Here is a 19,571-nt window from a genome sequence, read left to right as displayed (position 1 = left end):
TTGAGGCTGCAGCAGGTCATGCTGTTGCCCACGGAATGAGCAGAGGTTGGTCTGTGGAGGAAGAGCTGGGAAGCCCAGGGTGGCTGCGCCCCACCCCTGCCTGGGCCCCTTGCCAGCCCCCTACTCTGTGGATGAGCCCCAGGAGAGGTGTCTGGCTTTGAGTTGCACCAGCACCCACCCCGTAGGAAGCAGATGAGGGAGCTCCAGAATCTGGGTAGGGAGTCTCAGGGGTCCCACCTCCGAGGACTTGTCCCCTCCACGCTGTCCCCTGATGAGACCACAGCTGCAGGTGCCCCCAAACTGCCGTCTCCAGCCTGGTGCTCTCCCAAGTCTACAGGCCCAATTGCTAGGAACTGTAAGCTGGGAGCCCTGTGGATACCTCAAGGCCAAGGTCACCCCCACCCCACACCTGATTTCTACTTTCTGTTTGCCCCCACAGAAGTTCCAGAACCTCTGTCCTCACCTCCTCTCTCAGCCTCTCCTCTCCCCATTGATCACAATGTCCCCGGGGTTTCTTCCACAGCCTGTCTCAGGTACATGCCTCCTTCTCTCCCGACAGCCAGCCAGGTCCTGGCTCCCTGGACACGGGTCAAAAATCTCACTGCTACCCTATCTTCTGTTCAAAAGCCTTTGGGGACTCCCACCTGTCCTTCGGCTGCAGTACCAACTGCAAACCCCAGGCCCCCGCTCTCATGCTCAGCCAGCTTTGCCAGCTTGTCTCTGTCCGCACCACCCAGGCATCCCGACCCCCCCCCCCCCAAAGCCTGCGTTTTTCCACCCCTGCTGCTACCCTCCCACCCTGAGCTCAAATGCTCCGTCCTCTTCGATTCCTCCATCCAGAGGGGCTCAGGTGGCTGCCGGCAGAGCATCATTTCTGGAGTCAGCATCTAAAATTAGAATAAGCTTTCTCTGATCTCTCCAGTGAGACTGGGGTTCCCACGACCATTTGCTGGGACAGGCAGTGGGGCAGGGCTCAAATAATGTTTTTGTGCCACAGAGGAAGCATTTTTCCCTGGAGTGGTGGCATGCTGTGGGCGGGCGGCTAGCGGATGCTTCCTTCCCGGGGGTTGTGTGAAGGAACAAAGTGGCCCCAGGCCCTGGCAGAACCAGCACAGGCTCAGGAACACAGAAGTGTCCTGGCCTTGTGTGGGCATCGACTCAAAGCCAGATTTTCTTTGTCTTTTTCAAGGTTTTCAGGTGACCATCAGCCCCTTAGTCAATAGCATGTAATGCATAAGGATGGAAAGCTCCCCAGGTCCAGAGGGCAGGGAAACTGCTGGGAAAAGGCGGGAATGGGGTGCCCAGCACTCACTATCTAACTGCCAAACAAACTCAGGGCTTGCAAACGGCGGAGCCAGCTCTCTGGCCTCCATGACCTTCACTGTCCACCACGATCCATCTGGTTCTTTTCCCTCTTTCTTGAGGAATGAGAAAATACTCGAAGGTCAAGCAAAATGAGTTCAAACCCCACCCACCCTACCCTTAAACCTGTGTGACAGCCCAAGCAGAGCCTCAGCTTTCCCCTCTGTACAATGGGCTTACTTGGCTCAACTCCCTGGCTGTAAGATTTCCTAGAGACAAGACACACACACACACACACACACACACACACACACACACACACACACGTGCGCGCGCAGAGCTCTTTCAGCGTTATCATAAGCTGTCGCTGAGCAGGTGCACAAGCAACATTCTCTTTATTTTTTCTCCCTCATTTTCTCTTCCTTATTGGTTTTCTTCACAACTCCTCTCTCTCTGCCCCTGTCCCCCTGTCCCCCTGCCCTCCTCCCCTCCACACCAGGCCTGGGACCCAGAGTGCACACAGAACCCCTTTTCCATGCTAAGGAAAGGCTCACAGTCCACGGTCAGCATTGGGGAGGCCTTCCGCCTGGCCAGCCCCACTCCCTGCTTCCTGGGGCGGCCCCAAGGGCTGGGCTCTGCTCCCTGGTGCGGGGAGGGGCGAAGGTCTCCCAGGGAGGTAGGTTGGGCAGGTGGGGCCCTGGAGCCTGTGGAGGAGGGCCAACCAGATGGGACAGGTGACTCTGGGGTTCTGAGGTGGGTGCCGGGACAGCGCGGGGTGGCTTGGGGGGACCTGTGTCCCGTTGTGGGGGGGAAGGGTGGCTACAGCCCTGTGACTCTCCTGGGGACGGGGACAAGGGGCATGGCCCTGGTGCACACGGCTTGTGGCAGGTCTGAGTCAAAACACCTAAGGCCGACCCCGGCCGGTCATGCGGAGGGCTGCTCAGTCATCGCCTTATGCTGGCCTGGGTCACCCAGGCAGGCTGGGCGCGGCCCAGTCAGTTGTGACTCAGGTCCCAGCGGCCTTGCCACGCAGTGCTGGGCAGGGGTGCTGGGCACAGGGTTGCCCCCTCCCCACCCCCAGCCTCACTTTACCCCTCGGCCACCCCGAATACCCTGCCCCACCTGTCAGGCGCAGGCTGGCCAGGAGCCTGGGGTTCTCTGCCCCTGTTGCACCCAGCCCTTCCGCCAGGGGGTGGGGTGGAAGTGGGGGGAGCCTCAGGGCCACCCGGCACTTGACGGGAAGTCAAGTGGGGGGCAGTGTGAGGAGCTGTCTCCAGAGAAGATTCAGCAGGAGAGGGAAGCAGAGGGGTCCTGGCCCTGAAGTTGATGGTGTCCTACTGAAGACCCAGAAAACACCTGCGAGACTCCAGAGGGTCCTGCACGGGCGCAGAGCACGGTAGGCCTCCCTGATGGGGCAGGGCTGGTGGTGGGGGGGGGGGTAGCTGCCAGCCTCCCAATTTATCCTCAGCACTGGCAAATCCTCCAATGTCTGGGGGACATACCTAGTGACCCTCTCGGTTCTCCAAGCCTCGGTCTTCTCAGCTGTGTAATGGGTGTGGTAGGACGTTCCTTGTCCATCTCACCAAGGATGGTGAGGTAACGTGGACAGACCAGATGTGAAAGTGTCATGGATCACTGAGGGGTTAAAGATCATGGACGGGCAGAGGAGAGGGAACTAGATGGAGAGGCCAGAATCCTGGCATTGCGTGATCCCGAAGGGGTTGCCTCTCTGGGTGGGGATGGGGGTTGGTCTTGATTCCTGGGTTCCCAAGGGACCCTCAGTTTCCTTTACCCCAGGGCAGTAAAGGGTTCCGAGTCTGTGGCAGCCTAGCTTTTCCTCAGATGGAGATGTGGCAGGCAGAGGGTCCCTGTCCCTCTAGAAGGGGCTGTGGTAGGTCACGGGGTACCCCCTGCCTGTTTCTGCTTTGGGGAGAAGGGCAGGGGTCTTTAACGAAGTCGAGTCCCTCATGGGAGGCTCTGGAGTGTGTGGTCAGTCAAGGTCATGGCCCCTACACTCTTGACCTTGGGCCAGCACAGGACTCGACCACTCTGATCACTCTGTAAGATGGGCCTGATTGTGGAAGCCCCAGCTCCCAAGGCCATGGTGAAGAAAAAAGAAAAAAGAACCGAAGTCTGTGCGCAGCTTGGCACCGCAGGAGGGGTCTCATTGGCACAAATACCCGAGAAGGAGCTGGACCCCAATCTTGCCATCAGCAGTTCCTGACTGCAGAGAAGCTTCCGGGATTGGGGGACATACCCAGGGCCTGTCCCAGGTGGCAACTAGGTGGTCCTGGGGCCTGAAGTGGGTGGGAAGGGGCGGTGATCTCCCCAACTCCCTCCTTCCAGATTTCCAGCTGGATCGGGGCACGCCGCCCCCACCCGGGCCCACTGAATGCGGTCTTGGCGCCCCCTTGCGGCCGGTCCTCAGATCTGACCCCTTCCCTGTCCCCGGTAGGTCCTGGGCCAGGCCGAGGCCCCTCCAGGACCTCTCCGAGTGCCTTCTTCCTCTGCCTGGGCCAATGGCCTCAGCCTACCCTCCATTCAGAGCCTCGGGCATCCCCGCCCACTTCCTCAATCCCCAAATCCCGCCCTGCCCAGCCCTGGGGGAGGCACCGGCGGAGCCACGCCAGCCTGGTGCTCGGTGGTGTTGTTGCCAAGGCGGCTGCCGCTGTCTGGACGGTGGGGGGCGCTGCAGCCCGCGGCTTGGAGCCGACTTAAGCAGCCGGGAGTAGGAGAACGCGGCCCGGGAGCCGGACCTTTAGCCCTCAACCTCGCTGGGCGCGGCTTTCCAGGGCCCCTGGGAAGGATTTCCCTCTCCTCCATGACCAGACCCCAAAGTCCACACCTCAAAAAGCCTTTTCTAGATCCTTGGAGGCTGGTGGCCTTCTCTAGACCCGTTTTACAGCTGGAGAAACCGAGACGCCAAAAAGCTTCTTTCTGGAATTCTCACAACAAATGGGCACTAAAACTTGGGGTTCTTGACCCTCCCCCACATCTGGGAGTCCCAAGTGAGGCAGACCGCCCACATGCTGTTGGGGAACAGGCCACTAATTTGCTTGTGGCCTGTGGCCTTGGAAAAGCAACTTCCCTTCTCTGCGTCCCATCTGTGAAATCTTAACAGCTAGGTTAGTATCAGTAACTCCAGCGCATCCTCCAGAGGGTGTCGCTCCCTTTGTGGGCTGATGACATCGAGTCCCATTTTGTAGATGTCTGAGCGACAAGGCCCCCTGTCTGAGGGCCACAGCTTGTAAGTGTGGCTCCACACTTACACCCCCTCCCCAAGCTCATCTTCCTTACATAGTCTCTTTACAAGTGGGGACCCGGAGGCCAGGAGAGGCCACAGTGGTCTTGGGAGGTAAGTGGGCTCTCAGAAGGGGCTCTAAGGATGGGGAACTGCAGGCCACTTTCCTCCCTCTGTGAGGGTCTCCTGCTGGCTACCCGCTGACCACAGTGGACATGGGAGCTCCTGGCTGCTGAGTGACTGGCAGGCATACCGGCTCTCCAGACAGTCCACTGTGATCCTGGGGCAGGCCCGGTCCCACCCCGAAACGGAGGAAGCGGAAATGGGGTCCAAGGGTGGGGCGGGGGTGGAAGGGGCCCCACTGGGCAGGAGATCAGAGCAGGATTGTGTCATGGAGTCCTGTGGCTGATAAGCAGCTGGGTGGCCGGCCCAAGCAGAAGGAGGGGCTCCCGGGGGAAGATCCTGGGGACCCCGTGCCCCCTGTTGCCAGAGAGCTCTGCCCATCCTGGCTTCTATTATAGGGACCCTGTAGGGATGTGGGGAACATGGGGGAGAGACCTGGCTCTGTCACACCCTGTGTGACCTCTGGCAAACCTTCAACTCTCTGAGCCTCAGTTTCCAAGTCTGTGAACCAGGATTTAAATGCTTCCCTTGGAGGTGGGGGCTAGGACTGGAGATACTAGGGGGCCCCAGGCAGCACTTTGTAATGGTTTGTTTTGGGGGACATGGGTGGGAGAGAGCCCCCTGATGGCCTTTGGGATTTGCAGTGTGCCTCAGAAAGGGCGAGAAGCAGGGCTGGAGTGGCCCAAAGTTGCAGGGTTTGTGGGAGACAGTCATCTTTTCTAGGTTGGCTGAGGGAGGCAGGGGGATGCCTGGCCTTGTCTTCCCTGCTCCCCACGAGCTGCTCCCCTACCTGGTCCTGTCCCTCCCCTGACTTCAAGGAGTTCCCCCTTTCTTCTCTTCCCAGGAAAGAGAATGGTCCAACTCTGGCTGGACCTCGTTCCCTCCATCCTCCCCACCCACTGGGAGGGGCCCGCTCTACTCTATCCATCTTATCACCTCCCACCCACCGTCCTCAGAACATTTCCTCAGTCCCTACAGGCACTGAGGGACAGTTTGGAGAGAGGGCCTGCCTGCCTCCCTGACATCATCTCTGGGGTCGGGTCGGGGTGGCTCCAGTGAGCTTGACTCTGGAGGAAGGCTGGGCCCCACCTCTGGCTGGCCAGTTTCAGGCTGAGTGGGTCCCCGGGGCTGCTTCCTGTTCTGTTTATTGCCTCTGAGTTCAGGAAATCATTGAGTGAAACATCCTCCCCCCCCCCCCCCCCCCGCCGCCACCTCCCTCACCCCACGATTATTTAATAGGAGCGGAGCTGTGGTCTCTCTCTTTTGGAAAATCCAGTGGGAGAAGGAAGCTGTCAGCTCAGCTCTGACATCAGCTTTGTCCCTGCGCCAAGAGTCAGGGTGGCCAGGGCAGGGGGGCCTGGGGCGGGGTGGGGAGGAAACCAGCTGCTGGTGGCCCCCGTGACGTGAAGCTGCCACACGGTTCCCAGGGGTGGGAGCTGGAGGGTGAGGGGTAGGGATTTTGGAGGCACACTCGGGACACACACACGCGCGCACACACACACACACTTCACCTGGGCAGGGGTCATGCCTCACCACTTGTGCCCAGAAACCCCCCCGGCCACGCAGACTCACACAGACACCAAGTTAGACCCATGCTCGTGCAGGATTCACATTCACAGTCACTCACACAGCCACACAATCACAAAGAGGGCCACAAAGTCAGCCAGAGATGTGTATGCCCCAGCTGTCTCCCACAAGGGATCAGACCAGCACAGACACACGTGTGCATGCCCACAGGGTCAGACACAGCCCAGCACGGACGGGGCAACACACACAGGCCCCCACCACACACGTACGTTCATGTGTGAATGCTCGTTCAGACCTAGACGGACAGACCCATGGGATGCCCCGCAGGTGCTCCCAGACAGACTCAGTCCCCAGGTGGCAGGCTACCCTGGAAGGAGGCGGGGCACACAGTGGCCACTTCCTCCTGCTGCCACCCGAGGCGAGGATGAAGGGTTCCCGTGGAGGAGTGAGGAAAGACCCGTGACTATCCTCACTCCACCCAGGTGGGGCAGGGTGGGGCGGGGAGTTGGGGGTCTGAGGCTGCGGAAGGGAGTGGACAGTGAGGGGCTGCCCCCCCCCCCAGGGCCTTTGTCCCACATTGGGTGATGAAAGGCCTCCGCCCCAAACCAGGAGCAGCCGCCCCGCCCCGCCCGCAGCACCTCCTGCCTGATCCTGAACTGGGGACAGCAGGACGGCATGGAAGTCCTGAGTCCCATGCTGTCAACCGCTGAGTGACCTTGAGCAAGTCACTCCTCAGCCCCTCAGGGCCAGGCTTTCATCATCGATACCGGTGGCTTACAAACGTTTTTGACCGCGACCCGCAGTTAGAAACACATCGCACCTTGCGACCCGGAGGGTGATGCGGCCGCTGACACATAGAGACAACGGAAAAAAAAAAAAAGTTTGTGGAGCAGCACTTGCCCTCACTCTGGGCGATGCCCCGTGATTTTGCTCTTCCATTTCCTTTTTGAAAGTGCTGGCGGCAGCCCTCTGAATTGAATCCATGAGCTGCTAAGTGGCCGGCTTCTGAAACCCGGAGCGTGAAAACATTGCTCTCTCCATCCCGCCTGCTCCGGTCTCGGGCTAGCGGGAGAGCCTAGAGGAGGAGGTCAAGGTGCTCAGAGACTGTGCTGATGAAGGATGAGAGAGGAGAGCAGCCCATCTTCAAGGTGGAAATGCTGAGGGCAGAGCCCAGTGCAGAAGCAGGCTTCGTGTAACAGCGTGGGCCTCGAAGGCTGGCTTCTGACCTTGCCAGTGATGTGATCAGCGCTCTGTGGGCTGCTGCTTCCCTTGCAATTTCTATCAGAATTGAAGAAAAAATGCAGTCACTCTGATTCACCTCCAGGGGGGTGATTCCTGACGCAGAACCAGTCGGGAAATGTCCGGGTAATGATGGGGGCAGCTGGCGGCAGGCCAGGATGGCTTCTGGCCCATGCTTGGCCCTGAGGGGCGTAGCTGGTGCCTGCCAGAGATTTGATGGGGTGAGGGTGAGAAAGAGGAGACTATAAGCCCAGAACCCGGGCCTCTAGAGTCTCAAAGACAGCTGGGTTCTCCAGGACCCTGAGGCGGAAGTATTACTCCCCTGCTAAGGTTCTGAAAGGCTGTCTGTCCCCCCAGGACCCACACTGTGCTCTGTGGACTGAGAGGACCCAGGAGTCCTCCCTGGCCTCTCAGACCCAGGGCCCTGACTCAAGCTGGGGTTTGAGCCCCTCCTGGGACCACTCAGATCTCTGGCTAGAATGACCACCGTGTGTTAAGCACATTGTCTGTGTTTCCCACTGAACATCCCTCATGACAGCACCACACACAGCGTTCCCCACTTCCAGAGGGGAAATCAAGGCTCTGAGAGAGGGGCCCGGTGGACCCAGGTCACACAGCTGGTAAGTGGTATGGGCAGGATTCGAATCCGGGTTCTCCTGGTTCTGAGCTGCACCTTTACCCACATGCTCTGCGCCCAGGCTACTCCTGGCTGGCCCATGGCTGACTTGCAAAGCGGCACCAGGGGCCACAGGAAAGTCCACGATGTTTTCGTGGTGCTGCAGGGTGCAGGCTGGGACCACAGGCGTAGTGACACTTTCATTGCTCAAGTGTCAAATAATGAGGTGTTTTTGCCTTCCTGGACAGGACTCCCAACTGCCGGGGCTGTGCCAGAATTCCTGAGCTGTTCCTGCCAACTCTGGCCGCCCCTCAACGGCCCTAGTCCTGGACCACAGCCTCTGACCTCCAACTCCCTCCCCGGGCCCATCTGACTCCCCTGTGCTCATTTCCCAGGTGGGAAAATCGAGACCAGGCAGGGGCTGGGTTGCCGGAGCCTAGGAGCAGCTGCCCGTTGAGTTTTCAGAGAACTGAGATCTCCGCTGGGCACAGGGGAGGGTATGGTGAAGGAAGGAGTGGGGGCTGGTCTGGGCAGTGGGGCTTGCCCAGAGCACTCCATTTCTGGGTCACTGGTCTTGGGGAATTCCCCGATGCCCAGAGAGCTGCTTACCTGGTGAGTAAGTACTACTGACTGCCCACACAGGATGCCTGACTGTGAGGGTACCTCCCAGCCACCCCCCAGCCGATGGCCACTGCCTCGGGCTGCGCTCTCCCCTGAGTGCCCCTGAGGCCCAGGAAAGAGACAGACAGGCAGGCAGGGGGCTGGCCCCCGCCCCCGCATCCCCCCCCTGGGGCTCCGCAGGGGGCGGCTGGTGATTCAAGCCCCTTTGAGCTGAGCTATGTCTCCTTCCTTCTCAGATGGGGCCTGGGGGTGAATCAGCTCCTGGGGGCGGTGAGCCCTGGGTCAGATGCTGTCCTCAACTCAGGCCTGGGGTAAGGAGGGGAGGGGGAGTCAGGGGCCAGGATGGGACATGAGGAGAGCGAATGGTGTCATGCCATCCCCCCACAGGACCTGTCTTATCTGTCTGGGGTGCCCCTGAAGAAGCTGGAGCCTATAAGGCTGTCCTTCCTCGTTATCCATCAGGAGAGGGGATACAGTTCCTGTCAGCTTTCCCTCTTCAGCTCCAGAGTGTGCCCAGTGTCCTCATTTCTAAAATGGGGACAAAAGCCCCTTCTTCCCATGAGGTGAGGTTCTTCACCTGGTAAGAATAAATGCTGACTTGTCTAGAGCTTGTGGAGTGCCCAGAACTGCGAAGAGCCCCGACACCTCACGGTCAACCCACAGCATAGGTGCCATTGTTCCCATTTCATAGATGGAGAAAATGAGGCCAGGATCTGCTCACTTCCCCCAAATTCCCCCGCTCAGAGCTGGTAAGACCAAATCTCCAACGTGCTGACTGAGGCCAAAGTTCACGTTTCAGACCAGAGAGCTCCACAGGGTCTCTCCACGAGACATTTGGCCCAGATGGCTTTTGGAAATTGTGAAATGCTTTTAAAAAGTACTTAGCATCACCTCTGGTGTAACCCTGAGCCAGGTCATGTCAAGAGTACAAATGAGGCTCAGACCCCATCCAAGCCCTCCAGGAGTGAGGAAGAAGACTTGTCTCCACTTGAGAGGAGAGAGGCAGGACCAGGCAGACTCAAGCTGGTCTGGGCTGTGGGCAGGGGAGACATCCTGGAAGAAGCAGCCTGTGTGCTCTTCATGAGCCTTTGCTCCTCTCGGAGCTGGAGGTGCTTGCGGTCTCAACTCGGCCTGCAAGCTGGAGGCGTGGGTTCCAGACCCCACTCTAGTGCCTCTGCATGGCCCTGGGCGAGTGGGCTTCACTGCTCCAAGCCTCAGTTTCCCCATCTGAAAAATAAAACACCTGTGATCTTCTAGGAAGGGCGAATGCATGGCGGGCGAGAAGCTGGAGAAAAGGAGGAGGGGGTGGGCGCCTATGGCAGAGTGCATAGGACAGAAAGAGACCCTGGGGGCCCTGGCAAGGCCGACACGTGGGCTTACTTCCTGGAGAGGGGAGATGAGCAAAGTAGGGCACAGCCACCTGGAGACAGCACCCCGGGGCCCTGACCTGGCAGGGCCCTGCCTCCGCGCAAGAAGGGCCCCATATGGACCCTGATGGTCCCCCTCACCCTGAGGCGGGTCAGATCCCCAGCAGGCCCTGTGTGCAGGAGCGGGACAGGCTGGAGATGAAGTCACAGCTGGAAGGGGCCGAGCTGGGGCTGCCACTCCAGGGTGGGGCCTGGGGTCACGACCCCGGGAGCATGCAGCCAAAAAGGGAGGATTGCCTTCCGTGAGGAAGCCGAGGGGAACACACACACACACACACACACACACACACACCCGCGAGCTCATAGAGAGGGAGGGAAGAAAACAAACTCCGGGAGACCAGAGCCGGCCTGGAGTGCGGTCTGGGCAGCCGATTCCTGGGGACCAAGGCCACGTTGCAGGCAGCTCTCGGCCTGGCGGCTCCAAGACCCTGCCCGAGCTTCCCCTCAGAGGCCCAGAGCAGGTGGTGCCTGGACATGGGCAGGAAAGGGAGGCCGGGCCTAGGGTGCCGAGGGGCCCACAGCTCTTGGGGAGCACGGACCAAGTCAGGTACCATGAGAGGGGAAACTGAGGCATGGGGCGGCCAATCGGGGAGGGAATTAAGTGACTTTTAGACTCTCCCCCCACTTCCTGTTTCCTGTGGGGTGGGGCCGAGATTACATGGCGACTGGGGGTGGACTGTAGGGCTGGCGTGGGATCTAGGGAGCCGGAAGGCAGTACAAGGACCTGGAAGTCTACTCTGAAGGCTGGAGGGGAGAGACGGGGGCAGGAGAATGGTGGGAAGGGCTGGCAGCCTCCAGGAGAATCAGGGCGCCTAGAGAGTGTCTCAGGTGGGGAACAAGGGGACCCATAGAGGGGGCCACAGTGGGGTCCTGGATTTGGGGTCCACAGCAGAAGCACCAGGCTGAGTCAGGTGACAGGGGACTGGGAGGTGTGGCGGTAGGACTGGAGGCTGGCCCAGCATTCATGTTCACGTGCTCCGTGTTTGTGTCAGGCCCTCACATGGGAGAGGAGAGGAGTGGGGGGATTTTTTTGTCAGGGGAGGGAAGTAAGCTGGGATGTCTTGTGCCGTGGGGTTGCCTGAGCCTGACCAGGGTAGGTGGGCCTCCTGGGGGTGTATGCAGACCCCATAGTAGGTGTATGGAAGGGGCAAGTGCCAGGAGGGGTCTTCTAGGGCCTTCCAAGGAAGAGACAAGGAGGGGAAGGGGGGAGGAAGGAGAGCCAGTCTGGACTCTACCAGCCTCCTCCCTGCCGGGAAGTGCCAGCTGGGATGGGCAGGTTTATCACCCCACATCCCATGTCCTGCTGGGAGAGCATGGGGGAAGTGAGCCTGGATAGGGCAGACTGTGTGTGGGGGAAGGGGGACCACAGCAGGCACGAGGGCTCGTCCTGGCACGATGAGGGAAGAACGCGTGGCTGGGCAGGTCTGGGATGTGGCAAGAGGCGGGAGCTGGGAGCATGCATGGAGGATGGGTGAGGGGTTGAGCAGGGGCCCGAGAAAGGTGGTGGGTCTCCCTGCCTTGGGAAACCTACTCTTCTGCCTTGTTTCCTGGTTAGAGTCAGGCCGGAGGACTGGGGTGAGCTCCCCAGGGGAATGGGACATATCCTGGGACAGAGGGTGCCCCTGGCAAATTGGGGAGACAGTACGGTGCCAGATAGTGTTCTCTGGCCAGCACTTCTTCACGTTATTTTTTAGAAATGCCTTCTGTAGGGAGGAGTCCCGTGCTCATTTTGTCCTAGTCCCCACCATTCCTTCCTGCCTGTCCTCACATGTTTATGAATCTAATTGGTCATGATAGACACCAGAATTTGTTTGTGACCCTGCCTTACAGACTCTAGAAACACCTTTTTGGGGGGTCACCATTATTCTCTGAGCCCAAGGGGGCTTCCAAGACAGGGGGGCGGGGGCAAGCTATTTCTCTTCTCCCCAGTCAGGCCCTCAGCATCCTGAGGAAAAAACCTGGGTCTGATCCGCTAAGCCTCCCTGGGTCTCTGCTCCAGGTGTCCCTCCAGAATGAAAATGCTCCCTGAAGGGGGAGATTGGACCACAAAGAGTTTAGGTAAACCCCCGACACACAACACCTTCCCAGAAGCTCCTCCTTAGGCTGTCCCCCAAGAACTGAGTCACCGCAACCTCCCCGCTCCCCTATCTTCCCAGCCCTCTCCCCAGCCTCACAGGTATCTGTGGTCAGCAATGGAGGCTTGCTGGTGGTGGTCAGGAGGTCTGACCCCATGGGACTCTGGGCAACCTGTGCCCTTCGAAGCCCCACTTGGCCCCAGTAGCAATGGGCAGGTTGGAGGAGGCTACGTCTGAGGTGCCCACAGAACTCCAGTTCTGCTTTATTACGGTCCAAAGTCCAAGCAGGGCCCCAGCCCCTCTTCCTGGAGCCTCCTTCTCAGCCAAGCCCCAGACTGCCTCCTCCCCACTGCCCCCAAAATCCCTTGATCACGGGGCCACAGGGGCCAGCCTCCATCTGCTTGCCTAGTGTCAAGCCACCTCCCCAAACTCAGGTGAGTCAGGGCTGTCTGGAGCACCTGCAGCCCCGGGGACCCTGATGACTGGAGCCTCGGGACCCTCCTCGCACTCCCCAACTTCAAAGAACTCCTAGGGCAAGTCACTCAGGAAAACCACAGGGTGTTTTGTTGAAGCGTTCATTATAATTTTATCAATCAAATTCTTAGAAGAGGAAAAAAGTCTGCTCTCTCCACCCTCCCCCTTCAGTGCCCCCCCCACTCTCACTTTCTTCCATTCATAATTTCCTATGATGCACCTCAACTTCCTGGACGGGGATCCCTGCTAAATATAGCTGTTTCTCTCTCTGTCTTACAACACAGGCTCCAGTATATAAATCAGGCAAATTCCCCGTTGAGCATGAACCTCTGAAAACTGCCGGCAGGCATCTAAGGTCTCCTCCAAGGCCCTCTGGAGTCCAGCCCATAATGAAGGTCTTGGCGGCAGGTAAATCCACCCGCCCCGCGCCGGCTTCCGCGCCCCACCGAGGGTGCTGCGGCAACTTGGGGCACTTGGCGATCGCGAGCGGGACACCCACTTTCCGAAGACACACGGACACTTGGGGCACCGGTGCAGCCGGTCCGGGCCGCTGGAGGCGCTGGGTGGCGGCTGGGAGCGAGCGCAGGCACATGGTCCCGGCACCGCGCGCCCAGCCCGTCCGGGGGCCGGCAGGTTGGCTGGCAAGGGAGGGGGCCGCTGCAGCCTTCCTCCTGCTCCTCCTCCTCCTCCTCCTCCTCTCTCCTGCCACTCTCCCGTCTGCTCTTCCCACTCTGCTTTCTCCCGATTTACCCTCCCTTCTTTCTTTCTTTCTTTCTTTCCGTCTTTCCGCTTTCTCTTTTCCAACGGCGTCCCGGGCTGCTCCCAGGGAGGGGCACCGGCCTCCGAGCAGCTTGCAAACTCCTGCCGGGACGGAAGCAGGTGCCGCCTCCATCTGCTAGTGCCTGGAAGGCTGTGGTCTTTGCTAGGTGAGCAGGGGCTGTGGGGGGCCCCCAACCATCCCGGGGTCTCAGCGCTGCCTGGGGATGCTGGGAGGAACAGGGGACCCAGAAGAGGTGAAATTGAGGCTGCCACTGCCCCAGCGGGGGAGATCCCAATGCTCCAGCGCCCCCCTTCACCCCAGCCTCACCGGTTCTCCAGCCTCACTGGTCTGCTGCCCCTAGCTCCTGCTGCTGGGCCACTGGGAGAGGCCCCTGGGAGGGAACCCCGGGGAGAGTAAAGCAGGCTCCCTGGGGGGAGGGGCGACCCAGAACAGGCCCCGACAGCTCCCAGCTCTCCTGTCACCTTTCACTTTCCTTCCTCCCCCGCCCACCTGGCTGCCTGCGACCTTTTCCCTTTTCTCTTTTCTGGTTGCACCATTTCCTCTCCCTCACCAAGGCTCTGAGAGCCTGCAGGACCCCAGGATTCTCCTAGTCCTAACCTGGCGCCTGGGGCAAGTGGTAGACAAGAGGGGGGTGGCATGTAGGTCTGGGGGACAGGAAGTTCTGAATGATGATTTGGGGCTAGAGGGGGGGCAGAATTGCAGAATTGGGGTGGAGCTGAGCGTCTTCTCCCCCAATGGGAGAAGAGAAATGGAAGAGATGGGGGAGGGTGGCAGAATTTTTGGAGACAAACGCCCAGCATAATCAAGTGACAGGTTTGGGAGGGAGAAGAGATCTTCCACAGAAGATCCGCACCCCCACACCCCGGGTTCCCATGGGAGCCTGATCTGGGAGCTAATGCCTGCAAAGGACCAGTAGGCATGAAGCAATGCACAAGAATCTGGACCATCCTGTGAGGTGGGAAGATAGGGACCTCTCTGTCCCTTGAGACCCGCTGGACCTGGGGCATGGTGTCTTCCAGCCAGAGGGGGCAGGAAGCCTCAGGGGCTTTTTGCCTTCCTGAGAGAAAGGACTGGATGGTTCCTGTCACCCTGGACCCAGCTCCCAGCAGGTGGGAACAGCTCATGTCCTACCCCCTTCCTCCTCTCAGGAGAGAGAGAAGGGAAAAACAAGGGAGTGGAGAGAAGCAGAGATAAAGATCTGGAGAGAGGGAAGCAGACAGAATCAGATGCAGTGAGACGATGAAAACTAGAAGCAGCCCGGGGAAGATAGAGCTGGAGGTGGGATGGGGACATCGGTGTCCCTGGGGAGGTGAGGTGTATCTTCTGCCCCGAGCCCCCTTGCTCACCCCCAGCCACCCTGCTCATGGCTCCTTCCTGCATGTTCCTAGGAGTTGTGCCCCTGCTGCTGGTTCTGCACTGGAAACACGGAGCAGGGAGCCCCCTTCCCATCACCCCAGTCAACGCCACCTGCGCCACCCGCCACCCATGTCACAGCAACCTCATGAACCAGATCAGGAACCAACTGGCTCAGCTCAATGGCAGTGCCAATGCTCTCTTTATCCTCTATGTAAGTCCCCCCTTCCAGGTCCCGAGGAAGGAGGGAGGGGGGAGGTGTTGCTCCACAGACCTGGGCTGGTGGGGCTGGCCTGGAAAGAGAGTGAGTTTGGAGTTGGCAGGAGAGAATGGGGAAGGGGCTTGGTTCAACAACAACCCCCCACCTTCCCACAGCTTCCGGTGTGTGTGGGGTGACCCTCCCCCAGCCCAGGCTCAGACTGGAAGCCACTTTTCCAAGGTGCCCAGTTGGGTCTGGGCAGAGCTGAGGGGAGAAGCGGGAGGCTGGGCACTGCTGGTCTAGGCATTCCTCCACCACGTGGAGCAGGAGGCCAATGAGGGACAGAGAGGAAGTGGGGTGACCGGGGAGATGCTGCTGTTGGGAGAGAAAGTGGGCTGTGGGTGTCTGGGGTGCAAAGCCGCCCAGGAAGAAGGCGCGTATGGTGGGTGAAAGGGCAAGTGTGTGTGGCACACCCACAGGAGGTGAGACGGGGTGTTTTCCTTTCTGGCCCATACGATCTTGAGTGAGGACGAGAGTCCCTTGATGCTTCACCACGTGCGTTCACACCATTGATTACTCTGGGCTCTCACGGTGCTCCTGAGATGCCTAGAGGGCGAGTAACTGGGTCTCTATGCCAGAGGCAGGAAACAGACCCAAGAGCTTGCCCAGAGGCTTGGCGGTATGGCTGGAACCCTCAACCCTGACCACCCCCAACGTCACCTCTCCTCTCCCTTTCTGCTCTTCAGTACACGGCCCAGGGGGAGCCGTTCCCCAACAACCTGGAGAAGCTGTGTGGCCCCAATGTGACGGACTTCCCGCCATTCCACGCCAACGGCACGGAGAAGACGCGGCTCGTGGAACTCTACCGTATCATCGCGTACCTTGGCGCCTCCCTGGGCAACATCACCCGGGACCAGAAGGTCCTCAATCCCAACGCCCTCAGCCTTCACAGCAAGCTGAACGCCACGGCGGACATCCTGCGGGGCCTCCTCAGCAATGTGCTCTGCCGCCTGTGTAACAAGTACCACGTGGCCCACGTGGACGTGGCCTATGGCCCTGACACCTCGGGGAAGGACGTCTTCCAGAAGAAGAAGTTGGGCTGTCAGCTCCTGGGGAAGTATAAGCAGGTCATTGCCGTGGTGGCCCAGGCCTTCTAGACGGAAGGTCTTGAAGCCTGCAGGGAGCACCCTGAGATCCAAGGCTCAGGCGGCTCTCAGACTGTGGCCAGGGCCCAGAGCATCGCCAGGCCCAAGTGGGGGCTGCTGGCAGACCCCCGAGGGTTCCTGGCCAGTCCACTCCCATTAGGGTGGGCTGTGATAAAGCCGAGCAGCGCCAATTAGGAGAAGGACCCTTCCTCTGGGAGACTGCGACCAGGCACCAGCGTGTCGGGCTGGTGAGGGGATTGTGGGCTGGACCTCTGTCCCCACTTGGCCCACTTGGCTAGGGGCTTTGTGAGAAAACTGCACAAGTTGTCCATGGTGACTCTGACTGTGGGGCCTGACGGCAGGGGTCAGCCCCACAGAATTACCACCATCAGTGCCTTTGCTGGCCCTTCCGTAGGCTTTGGAAGGTTTGCCTGGACTCAGGCAGGCCAGAGGAGCAGGGATCCAGAGGACTCCTTGGGCCCCTACAAGTATAGTGAGTGGAAGAGAGAAAGGGGAGTTCTGGTTTAAGATATTCCTTCTCTTGAGCATGATCGGAGAGCTCAGGCCTAGAGACTGGACTGTGAAACAGAAAGTTCCAGAATGAGCTCACTGGGATTCAGGCCTCTAGGGAGGCTGAGAGGCTACCTTCAGGCTTGGAAAGGTAGAGAGGTCCTGAGAGCCTTGGCAGGTTCTCCTTCCCTGCAGTCTTTCTTGAAGCCTGGGATGGCCAGGATCTGGTGGTTGGACCTGGAGGTGGGGTTTGGGGAGGTGGGTAGGTGGCAAAGTTAGGTGAAGAGGTTCCGAGGGCACCCAGAGTCTTCCTTCTGGGCCAGGGTCTGTAAGGGATGGGAAGGGATGGGAAGAACTGGGTAGTTCAGGGTGGCAGCTCACATCCGGGACCCTTGGAGGTCCCGTGAGGTCACACAAAGGTACTTGATGGGGACTAGAGGCCATCTCTGGTTCCTAGAACAAGGGGACAGCAGAACTTGAGGTCAGGGTCTCAGTGAAGCCTGAGAGCCAAGAGTGCTGTGTGTCTGACCCAGCACGATTGTCTATTTATTATGATGCCCTATTTATATTAACTTATTGGTGCTTTAAATGGCAAAGTTAGTTTCCCTTTCCCTGCTTCCTACTCAACAGAAATAATACGATGTCTCATAGAAGAGCCAGAGCCCAGCCTTCGCAGGGACTGGTCCAGAAGTCAAAGATGTTACAAGTAGAAAAAGCCTTACGGGTGAAGCTCAGAAGAGGGTCAGGATCAGAGAGAACTGGTCACCTGGGTGGGGGACAAGGGACCTGCCTCCATACCCCATCCCAACTGTGGCCTGATTTGGGGATATCAAGATCCTGGCTTTGCGGCAGGCTGGGCGGGCTTGTAGAGTGATGGCCTGGGGGCCTTCTCCTGGGGCCGCCATCTTGCTTGGCTCCAGGGGGCTCACTCAACGCTGTGTTTTCTGGAATTGTGCTGTGAAGGGTAACATTCGCGGCTGAGAGGGTGCCCGGGAACCCTGGGTAAGGCAGTCTCCTGGCGGCCCGCTCTGCTGCTGTTTCTTTGTTCCCATGCTGTCTCAAGACCAGCGAGGGGCTCTGGAACCGTCCTGAGCCAGCATCCAGCATGCTTGCACACGGTGGGGAAGCTCCTGCTCGGGTGGGCCAAACACCCACAAAGGGCCAGAGGGCCTGGCTGGACCTCTGGGAAGCTGGAGCAGTGCAGGGAGTAGCTCCCTGCTCTGGAGAGGAGGATAGGGAGGCCCTGGGCCCACGACCAGGAAGCTGTGGTCCCTCCTGCCCCACCTCCCCCCACGCCCCCACCCATGTCTGGGCTCCCAGGCAGGGAACCCGATCCTTTCCTTTGTGCTGGGGCCAGGCAAGTGGAGAAACGCCCTCTAGTCTGGGAGCAAGGGAGGGGGTGCCGAGCTGGGGCAGCTGCTAAGAGGAACATTCTGGCTTCTTCTCAAACCCTGAGCGGGTGGCGGTCCTAGCGGTTCAGCCAATGCTATTATGGTACTTTGCACTCACTTTGCACCTCTCTGTATTCCCTGAGCACTTTACCCTGGGGGCAGGGGGGCGGGTGGGCAGCCGGCCGGGTGGGGGCAGGGTGGGGGGCAAGGTGGTTTTGTGGCAGGTGGCAGAGGAGACCATGGCAGCCACAGGTTTTCTGAGGCTGTCCTAATCTGGGTCACACTCACCCTCATCCGGTGTCTTCGCCTCCTACCTCCTCCCAGCACTTTGCTCCCTTGGTGAACCTGACACAGAAGGCTTGGGGCCAGCTGGGTCTTCCAGCATCCCGTCCCCTCAAGTATACCAACTATCGTGCGAGCCCACCACCCGGGCAGGGTATGAGGCTCAAGGACCCAGGGAATCTCTTTCCCTGGGCCCAACACCACCTCTCTGCCTCGCTCCCACGGCCTCTGCCCTCTTCCTCCCCCACCCCCATCACTGGCTCTGCTTCTCAGTCCCCATCCCTAACACCCTTTCTCGAACCAATCCAGCAGACCGCTTTGCACAGCAGCCCGGAATTATGGAGCCTTTGTGCGGAAAATGCTTTGCAGGGCAGGAAGCTGTACTTTTCCTCATTTTTCATCTGCTGGTATTGACCCACACCTGCATCCTGGGTCAAGACCAGGGAGGAGGGACAGTCTGTCAGCAGAGGAGGGGGTAGGACAAATCATTTGGCAATTGATGGAGAAAGGAGTATTGGGAACTTTTATATATTTAAAAAAACATTTTAAGCAAAAAAAGCACCACCGGTTTCTTTGTCTCTCCTCCCCCCTCTTCTTGCCTCCTCCTTGGGGATGCCCCCTGCCCCCTCTTCACAAGGAGCCCAGCCCCACCTGCCTGTGGGGTTGGAGGCCAGAATCAAGTGAGAATTTCCCTTCAGATGGTACAGATGTCCCCACTTTTCGGGTCACCCCCACCCTTGACCTCGATCTCAGTACCTGGGCATCTCTCCCGTCCACACTGCTAGCCCCATTTGGTCCCTCTGTTTCTCTCCTTCCTTTCTACTGGATAGGACTTGGCCTTGAGGGACAAATTCCTCTTTGATGAATGTACCCTGTGGGAATGTTTCATACTGACAGATTATTTTTATTTATTCAATGTCATATTTAAAATATTTATTTTTTATACTGAAGGAATACTTTTTTTTTTTAAGAAAAAAGAGAAATTAATAAAGAATCTGCTCTTGGCAAGCTCTCCAGACTGTACTGATGTGGGGAGACAGGGGCGGGAGGGGCTGGGACTTTCTCTGTCTTGGACACCCAGTCTAGTGGAGTTCTGCTCGACAAAGGGCAGGGGGTTGTTGGAGGGGGCACCTCCACTGGGCAAGGATGCTGGCATGGGTAGGTGGGGTGGGCAGAACAGGCACAGGTGGAACAAGATGGCTGGGGTTCCAGATCGTGGAGTGCCACCCAGAAAGGCCCCTGCCCTCCCCTCTCACAGTAGCCCC

The 19,571-nt window shown here is 59.1% G+C and overlaps 1 protein-coding gene across 2 annotated transcripts; it reads left to right on the top strand.

Annotated features, from left to right (window-relative positions):
• The first annotated feature begins 2,018 nt into the window (after positions 1-2,018).
• LIF (LIF interleukin 6 family cytokine) lies at positions 2,019-19,287 on the top strand. 2 transcript variants are annotated; one of them, XM_046024017.1, is made up of 4 exons: positions 2,019-2,698; positions 12,930-13,053; positions 14,815-14,993; positions 15,725-19,287. In XM_046024017.1, the coding sequence occupies exons 2-4, from the start codon at positions 13,035-13,037 to the stop codon at positions 16,133-16,135; spliced, it is 609 nt and encodes a 202-aa protein (XP_045879973.1). In that variant the 5' UTR covers positions 2,019-2,698; positions 12,930-13,034; the 3' UTR covers positions 16,136-19,287. The 2 variants fall into 2 exon arrangements, with proteins under 2 accessions (XP_045879973.1, XP_045879974.1); XM_046024018.1 differs by lacking the exon at positions 2,019-2,698 and adding an exon at positions 10,363-10,643.
• Positions 19,288-19,571: the final 284 nt, after the last annotated feature.

Source organism: Meles meles, chromosome 12, assembly GCF_922984935.1.
Source record: "Meles meles chromosome 12, mMelMel3.1 paternal haplotype, whole genome shotgun sequence".
Taxonomy (NCBI): Eukaryota; Metazoa; Chordata; class Mammalia; order Carnivora; family Mustelidae; genus Meles; species Meles meles.
The sequence above is the reverse complement of the archived record's forward strand: the minus strand, read 5'-3'. Positions and strand labels throughout refer to the sequence as shown.

What these genes read in the sequence shown, in the direction of transcription:
- LIF (XM_046024017.1), top strand. An exon ending in ATGCTCTCTTTATCCTCTAT is followed by an intron (nt 14,994 to 15,724) that starts GTAAGTCCCCCC and finishes TCTGCTCTTCAG; the next exon opens with TACACGGCCCAGGGGGAGCC.